Genomic DNA, 19,287 nt, shown 5'->3' with positions numbered 1-19,287 from the left:
CAGGCCGCTCGATGTAAAGTACTAGTACTATGAGCGGCCGTTACGGCTTCCCTTTAGCTCCGTCGAGCTACTATATTCGGGATATATTGGGTCTAGCCAACTAGAGAGCACACACTCTACAACTGCTCCATGGAGTTGGGGGCCAACTGCCATGCCCAGCTAGCAACGGACGTGTAGAGATGAGATCATCGGTGCCCTCGTATTCTCGCAGGGGTTTCCGTGCCGCCTCTGCCCATGCTGCTGCATATGTACATATAATATATTATATATAGCTGCGCGGCCACCGGCGAGCACTGACAGAGAGTACACCAGAGCCGCATACCCGAGCTTTGCGCGCTGCTGCTGTAGATATTGTGATTTACGGATCGGGGTGGGTGAAGGAATAATAACGATTACAGAACTAATGTTTCGGTGTTGGAGCCCGCCGGCCAGTAAGATTGGCGCTGGCATTAACGTGCAACGGATCGACATGGCATGCGTAAGGCGTGCAGGGGTTGTGTGGGTGTGTGGGTGTGGACATGGGCAATCACTCGGATGCGTTCATCGCATCATGCACGTGAATGAATATTGAATGTGCACTTAAGCTCGAAAATGTGACCGGCCGCGAATACGGCTGAATCGTAAAGTGATTAAAACCTGGAAAAAGAAGAGGGTCCTAGGAAGAGGAAGAGGAAGAGGAAGAGGAAGAAGAAGAAGAAGAAGAAGAAGAAGAAGAAGAAGAAATGTACCGGTACATACGGGCGGGGGTATTCGAAGAGACACTTATACTCATAACCTGGCTCTTAAACGGTCAGAGCTCGCGATGCTAGGGTATATACCGACTGCACGGGCCCGCTGAAAATGCCATCGATCAGGACAAGAAGAAGAAAACCCCCAACTAATGCTGCCGCCGCACAATACTACATGATTATACTAATAGAAAAAGAACAAAAAAAGGTAACAAAAAAAATCCCAAAACAAAATATACAGACTCCACTCCCTTTCCCAAATGAAATGCCTAAACTCCTGTATACTAGACCGTTTTTCAACACAAACAAAACAAAAGTAACACGAGCACTAATGAATGAGAGGGGTGATTTCGCCATCAAAATAAAAATATATCCTCCTGTAGGCCAACTACTATGCACAAAAGAAAAAAAAAAAAAAGGGTATTACAACTAAAACTAATATCTCAACTTCCCGACAATCGAGAAGACGTACGACGCCTCCACTTCACCCTTCATCTGTAGAAAGGACAAACATATCAGTATATGATACCAAACAACGACAATCATATGAGTGTACACCCGACTTACCTGCATCATATAGACAACACTCTTGGCACCAAGGCCTCCCACATCCCCGGGAACACCCGTGCCATTCTCTTCTCCTTCGGGAACTAACACGCTTACCGCAATACCCGTTCTCGCAACCCTCTCAAACGATGATTCTCCCAGTACCACGTCTAGTAAGACAACGTTGCCCTTCTTGTTGGTTGCAATAATCCTCTTTTCGTCGCCGGTAGCATTGTGGCGCTTGTGATTTGACGGAGGCTTCATGATACTGAGCCTCGAGTTGCCAAGATCCCTCCACTTGGATGCATTCTCGCGGCGGTACAGACGGATCTTGAAGATCTGATCCCCATCGAGCACGACAGTGCGGGAGCCATCGCCATTAGAGCTAGCAGATGAGATTGATGCCATAGAGCCAAGCTGGGAGCTCTTCAACATGCCATTCTTCTGAAGGAATCGTCCAAAAACTGAAGAGTTGCTGCTCTCAGATTGGCCCGATTGACCGGATTGACCAGAGATGACACTTCCCGGGACGCTAGAAGTCCCATTACGGTAAGTCTTTGACCTACCCCAACTTCCCCAACCTCGCTTGACACTAGTGTTGTCGCCAGTTGAGGTCTCACTCGACTCGGATACCGTGAGTGTGCTCAATAAAGTCGACGGGGGTTGAAAGTTGGCCGGGTAGATTCTGTTAAGATTGATAGCATTGTACAAATTCTCACACTCCGTGGGAGAACGGCATCGTAGCATAAGACTCGTTCCGCCGAACTTGGAGTTCTTTGGTGTACGGATTGAGATGTCGACCGCCGTTCCACGTCGTACAGGAGTGATGGGAGTGAGTTCGATATTGAAAATTGTCATGCACGACTCCAAACTGGTGTCGGACGGCTTCTTGATGTCTTTAAGGGAACCTTGAGAGCTCGGGGTTCCTGGCGGCGAGGGCGCCGAGTAAGGAATACCTTCAATACGTCCAGGCGTTATAAGGATCCTGCACTCGGTCGGATGCACTTTTTCCCATGTACTGGTGGCCCATGAGAACACTGAAGCTCGGAACTTCAACGTCGGGACTGGCGCCTGCAAGGTAGCAGCAGTTGCCGTCGTCGCGATAGTTGGGGTGCTGTCTAACGATACTGAAGAAGGCCGCTGCCTTGGCGACTGAACGAGACTGGACGGCTGTTTCGAGACGCGCCTAGGGATTGAAAGCATAGGCGGAGGATATTCGCCATCCTCTTCCTCGGAACAGATCGACACCGCATCATCAGAATCCTCATCTTCAGAAGAAGAGGACGAGGTCCCAGAGGAACCTTCTTCCTGCGTAGTCGGCTCTCCAGTCTCAGGTTCCACTCTTTCCACTGCATCTACTACAACTATCTTCGCCTCTCCTATCTCCTCTATCTCCTCATCTTCATCGACTTCGGCTTCAGAGCCCGAAGGAGAAGAGGGGTCATACTCATGCTTGAGAGGGCTCGATGTCCGGCGCCGTGGGGCACCCGATCGAGTAGAAGAGACTGGAGGTTCCGCAGCAACAGGTGTGCGAGATTTCTTGGACTTATGAGCCGGAACTGGCGGGGGAGCGTCTGACTCCTCAATCTCTTCGCTTGGCGTTTCTGGGCTAGGAGAGAGGTCTGGAATGTTTTCCAAAGACGAAGATTTGGTTATCCTCAAAGCCTTTGGTCGTTCCTCGTCATCGAGATGAATAGAGCGCATCCGGTTGAGAGTTCTCGGAGTATCGAAAGCCCTGGGTTCTGGCGGCGGGCTCGGAGATCTCGGGCGTTCATCATGAACTTCCTCAAGACTAACCACAGACGGACGTCTTGGAGTAATTGGCTTGCTGGCCTTGCGAGACCGCTGAATGCTAGAACCAGAAACAGAACGCCTATTCTCATTTTGGGCAGCTCTCGCCGAGTCCGACAAGGTATGCAGGGATGGTGAATGCTTCAGAGGCGATGCAAGTAAGATGTGGCTCTCATCAGGCTCTCTATCCGTTCCGTCAGCATTAACGTTGACCACCTGGAAAAATCCTCCCAAGAAGTTATAGCCGCCCGGAGTGATAGGTGTCACAGCAAAATCCGGAGGAAGCGAAAGCGGCCGAGGTGGTGCTTCTGCTGGCTTAAACTCGGGAGTGGGTACCCCAAAGGCGTTCTCGGATCTGGGGATTGAGGATTTGGTGGAGGGTGTAACCGATAACGGCCTGACAGATAACGGCCTGACAGACAACGGCCGAGGTTCAGGGTCCTCAGCGTTGTCGTCTTCGGGTTTGGGTTCGTTGTCGTTGTCGTCCTTGCCGTCTTCCTCCTCGCCCTCCGGCTCCATAAATGCAAAAACATCAATGGCGGGCTTTCCTTGTTGACTGATAGCAGGTGTGTTCATACGTGAAGCGGAGGCAATGGTTGATTCTTCGATAACCGTTTCAAGGACAGTAGGTTTATGAACCTCCGCCCCAAATGGCCCCTCTGGTGGAACAGGCATGAGACCCAGCATCTGGACCCACTCAAAGCCTGCCGCTGTGGCAGACTGCAAAACAAGAATCTGCTTCCACTCATCCTGCGTTCCCACGGCCCCTCTAACCATCACAACGATTTCGCCAGCTGCATCACCTGTCCTCGCAGAAATGGCAGCAAGGGGGATAGGTGTAAAGAGCATCCACTTTTCCGCACCAGCACCAAATTCACAGATAAGAATTTCGCCTCCATGTGGTCTGCCCTTCACAGCTGGGTCCCGGAGAATCAATTCAACACTCCTCTGTATCACACGCCCAGAGGAATGATAAAGTTTCATCCAGAAGCTATCACGTGCCCGAACACGTTTGGATGGATCCAAATAAACGTCGGGTTTGGTCAGTAAGCTGTATATGTCGCATGCCTTGTCAACGTCTATTGAAGCCGCTGCCTCATCTTCAATGCGTGCCTTCTCTTCAGCGATCTTCCGGCGGGCCATGGTGACCAACGAATGAAATGAAGATGAGAGCGAGACCGCAAGTGGAGAAGGGCAAAGCATGTTGATTCGCTATACATTTCAAGTTTTGGGTTAGTTATAAATGTCCTTGTAAGATGAAGAATTTTGTATGTGTGGGGCCCCACACATTGACCACGATTGGTATGGTCTAGGTAGGATAATATTAGAGAGAGTTACCTTGAAAAGCTTTGCCAAGATCTTCAACCTTACAAGAGGTCTCTTCAGTAAGAACGCTACATCAACCTTCTCCTCCTCTTCCTCGGGCTCTGGAGGTGGTGGAGGTGGCATGGCCCAGGTTGAAGGATCACCCTCAAATGGAGAAGGGGTGAGTGGAGCTACCCCGAAGCTGTAAAGCAGCTCCAAGTCCTTCCTTGCAGCATCATCTCTTTGTTTTTGAGAGGCCTCATCGTTGAACTCCTCTTCAACATGGGAAACTAGAGTCACGACTACATCCTGGAATCCCATGCGCCAAACAGTCAAGTACTCCTCATATACCTTCTTTACGTCTCTGGCCCAAATGAGAAGATCATCTGGGTTCTTCGGCATCTTTTCATGCATGGTTTTAAGGCGTTCAAGGGAGATACCCATGTCCACTATTGGTCGGGTTGGATTTGCTCCAAATGCATTCCAAGGACTATACTCATGGCCACGACCACGGTTTAAGGATCTCCTCCTTACCACATCATCGGCCCGCTCGAGGACAGTTGCAAAAAGCACAGGAACAACATCTTCAACCAATGTTCGAAGCTCCCTCATATACCTCACCTCTTCTGCTGCAATCTCATCCATAAGGTCAGTGACAGTGAGTGTAGAAACTTTTCTGTTTGCCTTCTTGGCCTTGGTACGGTGGCTCCTGGACCGGGCCGCAGATCGGAGACTTTTGCCAGGCTTTGGCGCCGAGAGGATGGAGATAAGGTCTTCATGTTTGGTGAACTTGCGTTTCAAACTGCCACCTTTCGAGAGGATACTTGGTGTGTAGGTCTCTTCTTGGGCATCCTTCTCCGAGATAGACTGCACCTCCACATGTCTCTTCTGTGGCTTTGGCTGGGGAGGGGGAGAAACAGGATCAAACTTTAGTACGGGAGTTGGTCTTGGCGTAATATTTAAAGGCTTAACTGTAGCTACGGAAGAAAGTGAAATCGTTCTCGCATGTTCAGACCCAACCATAGAGGCCGAATCTTGAGAAACAGAACGAGTGGATTTGATCGATCCTTCGGTACGCGACCGGTTGTGGCTTTTAGGTCTGGGTGGGGAGGTAGAGTTGCGAATACTTCTCCGTGGGAAGGGAAGTGATGGAATATCTTGAAGTTTGAGGCTATTCTTCAGCGATGAAGACCTTGATACCGGTTTCTCTTCGGGTGTTTCCGGCTCTTCCTCCTTTACCTCCGGTTTCTTTTCATCTGCCTTTACCTTCTCTTTGACTTCTACCTCCGGCTCAGATTCTGTATCCGACTCGGACTCCGATTCCGATTCGGTATCCTCTTTCTTTGGCCTGGACACAGATTTTTCCCTAGTTGGCGCTTCTGTCCGACGTTCCATAACATCTGTTATACTTTCACCATCACTCGAAGAATCGCTTGAAGATGAAGATGAAGATGGTTCATTGGCCCGCGCAGAAGCAGCTTGAAACTCTTCTTTAACGGCTTTGAAGAAGGAGCTAGCTGCTGACGAAACCTTTGGTAGAAGGTTCCCGCTATCACTCTTTTTCTTTTTAGGCGAAAGATTAAGAGGCTTTACAGCTGGCGGGCTCAAAGGCATCGGCGGGAGAGTATTGACGGGAAGTATAGATGATTGTGATGATCTAGAAGATCCATCTGACCGAGCAGTAGATGGCCTTTCTTCCGTTGTATCCTTGAGGGTGGAATCCTCGTCTAGTTGAGATTGAGATGTGGACCTCACACTTGGTTGTTTCGCCTTCAATGATACGTCTTCTTGAGAGGAAACCGACCTAGATGATATACCAGTGGGTTTATCTGCTTCTGGAGGATGAATCGAACTCTTGCTCTTAGTTTTAGTTCTCTTCGGTCTATTAGGAATGGTAGGGGTTTCGGGGGGGTCTTCATTTGCAAAGCCCGGAGTTGGGGGTGGGGAATTCTCCTCAGCTGGTTTGGGAGACGGAGTACTCGGTGTTGGCGTAGCGGAGGCACTTCTCGATTTCTTCTCTTTCCGTGACTCCCACCGCTTCGGAGATTCAAGGGGTGGGGTCGAGTCTCTATGAGATGTTTGTTCGCTCTTATCGTCGAGAGAGCTCCTATCTTTTGCAAGACGTGGGCTACCTCGTTTTGCCGCCTTCCTGAGAAATTCCAATAATGGATCTTCGGGGGTTCGAGGCCTGGGAGTTGTTTTTGTACTCTTGAAGGGCGCGGACTCAGGCTCTGATGCAGAATCTTCATCCAATTCGGATCCGGAACCAGCAGGCCTCTGCCTTTCAGATTCCCTCCTCCTACGTTTTTCGTTCCTTCGTCTCTGCATCTCTTTTTCCATTTCCCTTTCCCTTTGCCGTTCCATCTCCCGTTGATTTTCCATGTCCCTCACCCGCCTTATCTCACGCTCTCTCTCGCGCTCTAGCTCCTTTTCTTTGGCACGTAAAAGTCCCCTCTCCCTCTCCATTTCTTTCTCTCTTTCGCGCTCCTGTGCCCGCTCTCGCTCTCTCTCTTTTTCACGGTGCCTTTCCTTCTCCTTCATTTTTTCCTTTTCCCTCTCTCGTTCTCTCTCCAATTCTTTTTCTCTTTCCTTCATCCGCTGCCGTTCACGTTTTCGTTCTGCCTCCATTTCTCGCTCCTTCTCACGCAGCCGTATCTTTTCTTTCTCCCTTTTTACTTTTTCCTTCTCCAGCGCTTTTTCGAGTTCCCGTTGGCGTTTTCTCTCCTTCTCAAGTTTGTCCAGCTCGATTTGGTGCAGACGTTCCTTCTCCGCTCTCTCTATCTCCAATTCACGCTCCATTTCAAGCCTTTCGTTTTCACGCTCACGTGAACGGACCTGCTCCAGCTTCTCGAGCTCACGCACACGTTGACGCTCCCTCTCAAGCTTCTCTCTATCCTTTTGGCGTTGCTGGCGTAGACGCTCGCTCTCAATCTCAGCGAGTTCACGTTCCCTCCGCCGCTGTTCCTCTAGCTTTTCCTGTTCCATCTCCGTCTCTGATCCTGCGATGCTTTCTTCGGGGATGCTGGCCTCCCTTTCACTCTTCAGCTTTTCCGATGAGGCGCCCTTCTTTCGGCGCCCCTTCTTCAATGGCTTGACCCGGATGCCATCATCATCGTTGAATTCTTCCCACTTCTTCTTTGCCGATTCAGTGTCCCCTACAATTGTGGAACCTTCAATGTTGTTATTCGAACCGTCCTTGGGAGAGGTTGCTTCTTCGTATCCCTTGGCGCGTTCCAACCTCTCCTCTTTGAGCTTCTCCTCGGCCTCATCTGCCTCTTGCTGTTTGACCAACCCCTCGAACTCCTTCGTGGCCTTCCTCTCCCGTCTCATCTCCGCCTCGAACTCTTCCTTCCGTGCGCGGACGCTCTTCTCACCCTTCCGGACCGAATTCTGGCGGGTGCCCCCCTGGACCCTTGCGAAGACTGGAGTTTTTGGTATGGGAGTCTTGGGCTTGGTGGTGTATATTCGGATTCCATCGTCCTGTTCCCAGGCCTTAACCTCTACCTTCACACCGCCGCCATCTTCCTCAACCTCGGTTTCGGGCTCAACCTTCACGCCTCCGCCGCCGTCATTGTCGGTCTGCACCTCCGCTGCCGCTACTTTGTCCTTCTTCTTCTTCTTCCGACTCCCGGAGCCTCGTCGTTTGACACGTATGGGCGTTATCCTTATGCCGTCGTCGTCGTAGACTATGCTTTTGCTGACACCACTGGTACCCTCTTTCTCCGAGCCAAACATGACCTCCACCTCATACTCAGTTTGAGCGCCCACGCTTGAGTCCTTGTTAAGCCCTCTCTCCCGGTCTCTTCGACGCTTCATTTTTCGTTCCCGTTCCTTACTCCGCGCTCTCCTTCGCTCAGCTTGTTTGTCAGCGTCAGAAGCGCTCTCCCACCCCTCTCGCAGCTCCTTCATAATGACATCTGGCGGCACAAGCGGCGAATGATCCGTCTCAGCCGTCGCAGTCGACAAGCCCCTCTTCCTTGGTGCCGGAGGCGACGGTGTCGCCGGCATGATCGGCGGCATCTCAACAGGGTCCCCATTCACAACGCCCCCCCCGGCCGCCTGCCACTTCCTGACCCGCTCGCGCACATTGACCGTATCATGCGGGCCCAGCGCAGGGCCCAGGTCCAGCTTCTTTGCCCGCTCCATCTGCTCCTTGGTCTTCCTGTGGAGCCGGTCGTCAAGGTCGTCGCCGTGACCGCCGCCGCCAGCCTTCTTCATGAACTTGAGCCCGAACCCTTTGAAGGGGTGGCTCGACACGTTCGCATGGGGGTTTACCCGCGGCGTGCCTTCCTCCTCGTTGTGTCGGGGGTTCGGGGGTGCCTGCGAGGCTGACGAGCGCGGTGAGGGCGTCTTGCATGGGATGTTATCGTCTGGGTCGGCGGCAGCTTTTCGGGGGGTTGTGGGCGTGGCTACCATTGTTGGGTAGTGTGGGGATTTCGGTTTACTACTCATTGCGCGGGCTAGTTGGTTAACAATGCCTGGTGGGAGGGGGGTGAGAGGGGGGGGGGGGGGGGGGGGTAGGGAAGGAGGGAGAGAATAGAAGCTGGGGGGTTCCAAGAGAGCTCGAAAAGAAAGTACCAAGAAAGATCAATAGATTAGTTCGAGACTATGTAGGATCGGCTGAGTATTTGAGCCCCCCGTAACAGCCTCTCTCCCAGAAATTCAGCAGCCAATGAGACAATTGACAGGCCGATGGTGAATGGGTAATGGTGTTGTTATTGTTAGAAAAATACAAGGTCCAATTAGAGCTCTAGAGCCGCACCGCACGCACTTGGGTGTCACGATGTAATGAATCGATGGGCCTGTAGACAAGAACAAAATATTTACCTACTAGCTGCTATGTAGAGCTCCCTTTCTCTATCTCTCCACTCTCTTCCTCTTCTCTCTACCACCCACTCTCACTCGGTCGAATTGGAGCGGGGCCGCGTGTGGTCGCGGGTTGTGAAGGAAGTTGACGTAACGGGAGATTTAACCCTCGAGGTATATCGCTGCAAGTGTTTTCAAACCTGGGAGAGAGGACGTAGGGATTCGGATGCGTTCCTGGCGAATTGTTTTCTTGATATTGAGGCCGGCCGGAGCTACCTAGCTAGCTGGCTGGCTGGGTCCGTTGTAAGAAAGGGTCTCTCCTCCTCCTCCTGCTCTGTTATTTCCCAAACGCAGCGACGTGGCAGCTTGGCGGGGAGACCTGTAGAAGGAATATAGGTAGGATAGGTAGGATAGGGTAGGGTGGGAAAGACAGCAGGGGATTTGAATTCAAAAACAGAAGATGGCACAGAAACCGGGCTGGCGGATTGACTGCTTAGGATGAATGGGGTACTTTCTTGATTCTCTCCTCAGCTTGACCTTTCTGGCTTTTTTTTTGTGCTTGGCTTGTCAACGGAATCTTCTTTATTCTCCTATTGTAAATCAGTTCTGATTAGAGACCCTTTTTCTTTCTTTCTTCCCTTCCACTCTCTCTGTCTGCTCTTGCTTCTCTGCTCCTTCCTTACCGTTGATGCAGGCCCCTTGCTAGTAGGTATCGAACGTTCCACGGGCAGACAGCGGACACAGCGGAATCCGGCACTGGGTAGATATGTATATGCACGATTTCCCAAGATGCAAAGGAAAAATAAAAAAACGTGTCGCCGGTAATGTCAGGGGTGGGGGGGGAGGGAGGAGCCGACAGCTGTAGGTGCGAATGGTGGACGGCCAGAGGGATAGGTTAGAGGGAAAGGGAAGCTCTCACTCTTTCCGGCAGGCAGCTGATGTCAACAACAAGCAAGGCCCAGAGTTGTTTTGCGTTTCTCTGATGGATGTGGGCAGCGAGCGGGTTGGGTGGTGGGGGTGGTGGAGAGCGTTTGTTTACTCGCGTCTTACCTCCCTCTGCTACTAACTACAATACCGTACTAGGCACCTTCCCTTCCCAAAGGCCAAAGCAGAATCCAACTTTTTTTCTCGGTTGCGCTGACAACCAGTCAGAGCTTCAATTCACATTTCTACAGGGTTGAATCGGGCATCGTTCCAGGTGACGAATCACGGGAGTGGGAGAGCCACGATAAGATGGAGGTTGTGAAGAAACTTGGCACCTCATTGCATTCCAGACTGGACCGTGCTGCCCTTTCACCTGGTTGGTGCGTTTTTTTCTCGATCAATCAGACAAGCACAGCAAGATGACGCACTGTTGCTCCGCTCCTCTTCAATTTGTAGGGTGGTGGACCTTAGATTGCGCTCCTCTTCCCCCCCAGCCCAGCTACCCACACCGTGTCGTTTGGGACAGCAGCACTCATTTCGATGTGAGGCATGGAATTGGGGGGAGGAGAGGGTCAAATGAGTAAGAGCTGTTGAGACGCGTTGTTGTGAGATCCGACCGGCCAGAGCAGGATCCAGAGCAAATACAACTTCTGGTAGGCTTTCAACGTGAAGTTTGCAGCCCTCGTGGATGAAGTGTTGCTACAGCAACACAGCGCAAAGAATTCCACACCCGGGTTTCCGTTTCCCAAACTTTGTGGTACACGAACAACGAGAGGATTTGCCTGCAGGTCATCAAAAAAAGACACTTGAAAGAGGGGTCAGTTATGGGTAGCACTTATCATGGCTATCTAGGTATCTCACGCCCTAGAGTAGAGTAAAACATGTAGCTACATGTACCTAGCACTCTCTGCCTGCAGGATGCTGGGCCCGATGACTATGGATAGTGCTCCACTCTAGTAAGCCGACAAGGATGAGATAAGACAAAGGAGATCAGAAGATACAAGTGCGTGGAAGAGAGCTTCTTTATAGTTTCTGTACCAGCGAGCCACGTTCCATAGCCAGTGCTCCAAATGCCACAGTTTGCATTCCTTCAGCTGGCTGCGCATGAGAAGGAATGAATGAATGACGTCTGTGGAAGTAACCTCCATTTGCACCCCCACACTACTCTGGAGTACTTCATGTGCCTACGTCCCTTAGAGTAGGTAGGTGTCTGGCTGGCTGCAAGACATGTTGATCCACCTGCGCTGTTGTTCCTGAGTGATCTACCACCCGACTCACATTAGCTTTGCTGCACCGGAACTCTGGGTTTGAGGTTAGTATTGCAGACTGAGTTTGCGGTTAATGTGGGCACGTCCTTCAGTTCATTGAGCCTGAATTCTTTCCCACGCACGGATATACGCGAGCTCCATGCTTTGTGGATCTTTGATAGTGCTGTCTGGAAAAGCTTAGGAGGCATGCAAATTAGGAACACGTGGGTAGGTACTTCATACCTGCTGTGTTTCTATGCGATCATAAGAGCTAAGGACTTGAACTCACCTCCGTCTCCTGATCCTGTCAGTCCAATTCGTATTATATGGAGACCAGTGAATTACCAGTGTTCTCCTCACCCGCCTTTAGATCTCACAATCTATTCCTAGCATCTAGACCTCAATTATGAAAGAGGAAAACAGGGTTTTGGGCGTCGAGAGGGGATAGAAGAATACATGCATGCACCATCACTCGCACCCATATCTGGCTGATGGCATCGCGAGTGAGGTTTCAGCTCTCCTTTGAATCCTGCAGCCTTCCTTCCAATCCTCGAGTATCTGAAAGGCGTCCTACTCCTATAACAGAGCAGTTATCTAGGAATCGTTACTGTTCGCTCTTCCTCTGCAGCTGCCAGCTCCCTGGCCGAGTGAGCAGCGATGACACCATGATCATCACCACAGGTCTTGGCACACCCATAAATCCCCGAAACCTCCAAAATCCAAACCACCATTTTCCACCATCACCAAAAATACCACAAAACATGTCACGCCTACTCCCCCGCCTCGCAGCACGCACACGCATAACATCCAGCACCCGGTCCTTCCTCCCGGCCTCCCAATACCTCCTACACACATCGTCTCCCGCCTGCGCAACGCCCCTCCCAATAACCGCCCACGGGCCGCCACCCAAGCCGCCACTCCCCGCCGGCGAGATCGCCGACCTCCGCCGCCGCCAGAAGCTCGAGCGCGCCGAAAACACACTCCTGTCGGCGAAAGGTGGCCGTTTCTGGAAGGAGGTGTCTGTTGTTGAAACAAAAACTGGTTCTTCCCCCGACTCTACCGCACCTTGTGAATGAGCGCAGCTAACAGCACCGGAAACTTTTCATAGGCGCACTAGGCGTAAATCTCGACACCCGCCCCCTCAAGACGCCCACCAAGCAGCCCATCGTCATCCCGCGCACCAAGCCCGTCCTCGCCGCTGCTATCGCGCTCGAATGGTCGCTGCTCCGCACCTCCGCCGACGCCCTCAAGTCCTACCTCATACCATTGACCGGCCTCGCCTCGCGCGCCATCGACCTGCAAGCCAGCGAAGCCGAGGGCGCCGCTCCCGCCGATGGCAGCGTCGCGAAGCGCGACGACATCGTCGAGAACCTCCTGCGGTACCTTGACACCGACACGCTACTATGCTTCGCGCCGACGACGCCCGCAGAGGAGGGGCGCAAGTCGCTACGCGAGATGCAGGAGGAGTCCGCGAGGCCGATTACGGCATTTATGGCTACGAATGTGTGGCCGGGGGTGAAGCTTGTGCCGGTTGACGGGGACGAGGGGTTGATTGCGGTGAAGGGGCAGCCGCAGGAGACGAGAGATGTGATTAGGAGCTGGATTGAGAGGCTGGGGGCGTGGGATCTGGTGGGGCTTGAGAGGGCCGTGCTGGCGACGAAGAGTCTGTTGATTGCGGCGAGGCTGGTGGCGGAGTGGAGTGAAGAGATGCAGTTCTCGATGGGGAGGGAGAAGGTGTTTGGCGCGGAGGAGGCGGCGGAGGCGGCGAGTGTGGAGGTGAGGTTCCAGACGGGGCGGTGGGGGGAGGTGGAGGATACGCATGATGTGGAGAAGGAGGATTTGAAGAGGCAGTTGGGGGCGGCGAGGATGTTGGTGTCGGGGGTGAAGAACCTCACGACTCCGAGCCTGTAAGTGGGGGAATTGTATGTATACATACAGTAAACAATCGGCCACAAATAAGTAGTCCCAGAAGTTATTTGCTGTATAGTTGTTTAGCCAATAGCTTGAACTATAGTCAGGTTCAAACCCCAACCCAACAATAGCTGATGAATATAAGGTCCTGCATGCATATAGCTTGCAATTGATCATTGAGAATAGGTTTGGAGATCCGAGTAGTAACTAAATCAAGCCCTGTCCAGCACATTCCCTTGCCCGGAACTGTGCACAAACAAGAAATACCGATCCATGTCGACTTCGTGCCGCGTATAAGAGCTGGACCAGCGTAACGGAATGAGTGAAACCCTCTTAATAGGTAGCCTCAGCCCATGACCAAAGGCCAAGAGAAACCCCAGTAGTATCGAGACTCGCCGGGACCTCCCCACTGGCACACACCCGAGTGATATCTTGTGTTTGACACACTGCCCATAAAGACGCGATTCAGCACCAAAAGGCCTGAGGAGATCCTGCAAGTAATTGCTAGTGTTATCCGTGTTCGTAATGTGGCTACACTCAGATACATCGTGCCCCCGCGTATTTTTTCGGTAGATGGGTATTGTGCCCGGGTCGAGCCCAGAGATCGAGCGCCAAGACGGACTTAATTCTTGGTTCCAGACCATCCTCCCATCTTCAAAATGATAGCCAAGAGGAATGTGGAGGTTAGGTTTCTGTCTGTATGTGGTTTTGGTGTCGGGGATTTCTGTGTGTGTTGGGGGGAGGGGAAGAAAACTTAGCGGGAGTTGTTGGAGGCATCGAGTGATAGGTTATGACTCACCTCCAGATAGATAGATAATTCATTCATGTATGCAGCCCGGAATGACTCACCTCCAAGTCACATCACATCGCAACCAAGAGCAGATTTTTCTAAAGGCAATGCCTTGGGCGGTCAGTCCCAATCGACACAGTGACCTAACAAGATATGATCATGTATGTATGCTCAGCTGAACGCAGTTCCCGATTGGCAGGCCGTAGAGCTCTCTAGAGTTTTAGAAGAAACTCAATGACAGAACAGACAGGAACTACGTTCAGCAGATATCCCACAATATAAATAAGGCTAGGAGTATAGAACCTGTGGTGCGCAGGATACGGAGAAACCCGCACCCACAGGTGAGCCGGGGAGCTTGACTGCTGGGGATTTAGGACTGTCAGAGTATTTCGTGAAGTCGATTTACTGATGAGGGGCAGTGGTGTTACTATCTGAGCGTGCTTCTAGGTGACGAAACATCGCTGCGCACAGGAAGATGTGTTCATCTTGATAGATGCGCTGCTCACACAACATCCATCGCCCTTTGCAGCACTTTGTTAGTAGTTGGTGCACTATTCCGTCCATGAATCGGAGCAAATGCATAGTGTAGTCCAGCATAAGAAGATGGTACAGCATGCATACATATACCCCGTGTGGGGATATGTGTGATTCGATCAGAGCTCTCTCTGGCCGGCCTAAAATTGCAGATTGAACTATCTTAGCTTCTCGCTCATTATTTGGCCAATTAGTCTCCCCATGGTCAGGGCCGGATGTAGGATTAGGCCGGTTTAGCGAAACTTTTTCAGACCATATTCTTTTATAGTATTATAGTATAGTAGAAGTAGATACCGAACAGCAAACTACGTAAGTAGTTTTCCTTGCGGCACACAATCAAAATCTGTTCTCCCTTGGGTCAGTCCGGAAATCTTACTATAGACACACCGCCCTTATTTTTCTCTTGGCTACGGCGAGGGCCTAAAGGAAACCATTTCTCTTAGTTCTGGGGTTTCATCTTCCCTCGGCCCCTGATTAGTTGCTTTCAACTCATCCTTTCAATTTCTCTCTTTCATTGTGTCATACCGTTACCCCATTGCGCCGGCTTCAATTTTGTCTAAGACGTTAATGGGGGTAGCTAGGTTCAATCACAGGACATCACTCGGTACAACAAACACCCCAAAATTAAATGAAGATCGAGATTACTTATTCCTGACCGTCTATACATAGCTAATGGGGTAGATCCATCGATCTCTAAAAATACAGAAAGATTACATCGTTAATAGGGTATCACACCACAAGAAAAAAAGAAAAACGCCTTTAACCCCATTACCCAAACAAAAGAGAAACCCCATTTCAGTCCAATCCTCTCACATTTACAACATATTTACCACACTCACTACCCCCGCCACCGCCAAAACTGCGCCCATTCCACCCTTCCACCCTCCCGCTGCTCCCGCCGTCACCCCCCTCTCCATCATAATATCCGAGCTCTCTCCCGCCGGGCAAAACGTCACCTCAAAGCCCTGCCCCGTCGGCACCGTAAACGTGCTCAGGTGGTCATCATACGCATAGCTGTATGCATCTGGGCACACTGTCTTCGCCTTGCTGCTGTATAAGCTCGGCTTACACTTCTTCGGGTCGTCCCACTTCCCCTTGCAGCAGTCTTCGGGCTTATTCCATTTCGCGCAGGCACTCAGACACGGTGAAAGCAGCGGCCGCTCAAGGTTGTCATCGGGGTACCAGAACGCCACACTGTCACGCGGGGACTTTGGAGGCGGGAAGACGAGCAGGTCAAAGGGACACCAGTGTGTGATGGCTTTGTCGTTGGCGGGGGAGGTCATTACGCCTATCATATCAAGTCAAGTCAGCGAACTAGAATTCCCCGGTAGGCCACTATGTATTGGGGGAGGGGTTGACTTACAAGACGGACTATTCCCCTCGCCGCTCTGATACTGGGGTGTGATCTTCATATCCAGATCATACCCATCCACCAGACTCACATCAAAATACGACTGCTCCCCACTGCCACTGATCGTGAATTCCGCCAGCGTCGTCGGCGGCTGACCCGCGCCCTGGCACTCAAGTTTATTTCCGCAGTCGCCCGTAAGGCAGTGGCCGGCGCCGTCGGCGCCAAAAGTGCAGTTTGTGCGGCCCCAGATGCGGCCAACCCAGTCCCAGCCGACGGTCACAGAGCGGTTGGAGGTGGGCGCGAGCTCGAAGCCTGTGGTGGCGGGGCCGGTACCGTTGGAGCTGAGAAGGCCGGGCCAGATAGTGTAGGGGCAGTTGTTGGTCACGGTGAGGGTGCGTGTATCAGAGCGTGCCTGTTGCTGCGCAAGGGAGAGGGCGGGGAGGAGGAAGAGGAAGTAGGGGGATATCATGGCTGGTTTTATTACTGGTTATTGGATATGTTACTATTCGTTGCTGTAAGTGCAATTCCGGATTGCCCTTTAAATATCGATCGTAATACTGTATACTGAATTCGAACTCTGAAATACTGAAATGCTGAAACTACTATTCATTCCAAAACCCCCAAACTGCAGGAACTTCGCACCCTATATACTCCCCCCATCACCAGATCGATCTGCAGTCAGAACAGCATTCTTGAAAGCCAGCCCCCTGTCCCTGTGCGTCTTTGTCCGCCAAAAAACCTGTAACTCGTAGAGATTTCGCTGTATTTCAAGATTGGTTGGGCCAGGCTCGTTCCCTAACCCTTAGCCGAAACTCGCTTGTTTCCCACTAGCCCGACGTCATCCTAAATTTATCCCAAGCGCGCGCGGCAACGATTGGCGCAAGGGTCCAGTGACAGCCCTAACCCTCGCTTCCGACTGCTTGGGGCAAGGGCTCAAACAGGTTTGCCGCTGCGGGACGGCGAGATCTTGGTTGAGAGTGTTTTTGGTACCTGGCCCGTGAGACCTCAGCTGAAGAGATGGGCCAGAATAGGTGAAACTCGCCCTAAATGGTCGCGTGCTAGTCTGCTGTTTGGCCCTAATGGGACTCATTCGGGGAGGATGGCTTCTTTGGGTAAGGTGTGAGCTCTGCTTTGAGATTCACTGAGAGATTCGATAGGTGTTATTGGTGGCTATTGGGTTTGATGGTAGATGGGCACTTTCTCGTAGAAAGGGGACGCGACTTCGTACCGTGCTTGGCGGCGTGTTGAGCGCTGTCTGTTACCGCACGGTACTAAGTTCTTGAAGGGCTCGGTTTTCGTTGATTGGTGTCCCCACAGTGTAATAACACCATGTCGCCTTGAAAGAGCTTTTATGAGCCAGTCTGTAGTGCTCTTTTCCTTTCTTTTAGTTTCCCCTTTGTTTGCCGCACTTAAAGGCAATTCCGGACCCTTTTCTCTGACGCGCTCGTGTAGTCCCATAGAATATGAGGGACCTCGCGCTCAAGGAGCTAGGTGAAGTAAACTGGGTTGAATTGAGGAGTCCTTTGGCAAGTAATTGAGTGGGAGAGTTGCATAAATCCAAGCCATAACTCTAAGAACGTTTGAACTTCGAACCACAGCCAGTCATTGCGTTCTTATTGTAATTGCTAGAGACCTAGAGTTGATAGCCTCCCAGAAGCATAAGTAATAGACTCATTCCATTTCAATAATACTCCACTAATAGAACATAGTACCTAGCTTGATTCGGTTTCCATTGGCAGGTGCGATCTGCTATCGACGGAACTTGAAAGTTGACTAAGGGTACTAGTGCTCGAGTCCCGAAACAGCAAAGCGCTACCTGGAAGCCTTGGCGTCCAAATGTCATTTCCAGCCAGGAACACCATGGGCGAGGCTTTGTCTGTCTCGTATAATAAGATGCTCAGGAATTCTGCTTTTCCTACTACAGAACAAATCTACTATCTTAGGTTTGTTAGGAATACTGAGGCCAGCGACTGGCTATATAGCTATACAGCGCAAAGGATTATCCATGAAGCATGCCAAGCTAGCTAGAAACTTAGCCAGGCCACAGTTCAGGCTCAAGATGAGTGCTGGTAGGTGTATGGGATACCAATACACTAGAGAAGTACATGTGGAGTAGCCGTGCTGTGAGATGGCTAAACGGTTGCGGTCTTTTCACCGCGAGGTCCAAGGGTTGTACAATCCGAGTGATTTTCCATGAGGCAGCCAACAGCAACTCCCACAAGAAATTGCCAAACAACGGGTCGAGCCGCGCACCGAATTAAAGACCGATATTTAGCACTTCATATAATAGTGTTAGTCACATGCAAGCAGTCAACCTTGGCGTCCAAGTATCATTTAGAGCCTATAACACACATGGGCGAGTGGTGGTCTAATGGTTAACACTCGCCTTCCGGAACACCGAGAGGTTGTGCCTTGCCTTCGATTGCAGAAGGTCCAGGGTTCAATCCAGGGGTGGGGGTAGTAGATATGGCTTCGACCATCAATGCAGTACCCTTTGCTCTCTTTATTTACACCATAGACGCGCTCACGGGGGTGCGGTGATTTTTTCTATTGCAGCACTGGGGAGTACTAAAACCGAGTTTCAAATGGATATAATTCAAGACGATCAATTGTTCCAGTTTCATGCGATATTTCGAATTTACTTATTATTGTAAATTTAGCTGTCCTGTGGATGGAAACAAACCGAATAGCCCCGCACTCCTGTGAGCGCCATGCCCCCAGTGTATACGATACTGTATTCTCTGGACAGGACGAATGGGAGTTCACAACAAGAAGAAATATCTACTTGCCACTTTCCATCGACCTGATGGTGGTTTTACTTTTCTTTCTATTTCGTTCTGATGAGTTGAAGTCCTTCAGATTAGATCCAAGTCTGATCATCTCCGGATGCTTTCTAGCACACACTCGATTTATTCTCCGTACCCAGGGCACAGGGCGGCGGCATGCGCAAGAGGAACGCATGTAGATAAAAGCCACTCCTGACCTAGCCGACTTACTCTGTTTCGATAAAGAATGGGATTGTGTTATTGTTGGGTCTGTTGTGAAAGGTTAAGAAAAGCGACAGACGAACTTTCGGGCGCCGAAATTTCTCTCCTACCCGGGGTGGGTACTAACTAATGTGACGACTGCCTGGCCTCTGCTACTGTTGAGAACTTGGAGCGGATCTAGTCTCGTACCCATCCCCTGATTAGCAGCACGCTGGAAGGATGGACGCAGGGGGGTTGGAGACGAGCCTAGAGCGGATCCGTTTAACATCTTTCCCCTCTGCTATATACAGTTAACTCTTCTACCGTATGAGCTAGCGAAAGCCGACAAACAGCCAGCAATGGAAATATATACAGTAGACTCTCGCTA

General features: G+C 51.2%; 3 protein-coding genes across 3 annotated transcripts; 1 reads left to right on the top strand and 2 right to left on the bottom strand.

Annotated features, from left to right (window-relative positions):
* Window positions 1-1,163: 1,163 nt before the first annotated feature.
* H6S33_005977 (uncharacterized protein) lies at window positions 1,164-8,786 on the bottom strand (the record flags this gene model as incomplete). Its single annotated transcript, XM_044837382.1, has 3 exons — window positions 1,164-1,223; window positions 1,296-4,277; window positions 4,404-8,786. 3 exons carry the CDS (start codon window positions 8,784-8,786, stop codon window positions 1,164-1,166), a joined length of 7,425 nt encoding a protein of 2,474 aa, XP_044699286.1.
* A 3,322-nt stretch (window positions 8,787-12,108) lies between these two features.
* Window positions 12,109-13,258, top strand: H6S33_005976 (uncharacterized protein; the record flags this gene model as incomplete). The annotated part of the gene is made up of 2 exons (XM_044837381.1): window positions 12,109-12,388; window positions 12,456-13,258. The coding sequence occupies 2 exons, from the start codon at window positions 12,109-12,111 to the stop codon at window positions 13,256-13,258; spliced, it is 1,083 nt and encodes a 360-aa protein (XP_044699285.1).
* A 2,139-nt stretch (window positions 13,259-15,397) lies between these two features.
* On the bottom strand, window positions 15,398-16,402 carry H6S33_005975 (uncharacterized protein; the record flags this gene model as incomplete). The annotated part of the gene is made up of 2 exons (XM_044837379.1): window positions 15,398-15,870; window positions 15,946-16,402. 2 exons carry the CDS (start codon window positions 16,400-16,402, stop codon window positions 15,398-15,400), a joined length of 930 nt encoding a protein of 309 aa, XP_044699284.1.
* Window positions 16,403-19,287: the final 2,885 nt, after the last annotated feature.

The sequence above is a fragment of the Morchella sextelata genome (assembly GCF_020137385.1).
Source record: "Morchella sextelata strain SCLS chromosome Unknown scls_2, whole genome shotgun sequence".
Classification (NCBI taxonomy): Eukaryota; Fungi; Ascomycota; class Pezizomycetes; order Pezizales; family Morchellaceae; genus Morchella; species Morchella sextelata.
The sequence above is the reverse complement of the archived record's forward strand: the minus strand, read 5'-3'. Positions and strand labels throughout refer to the sequence as shown.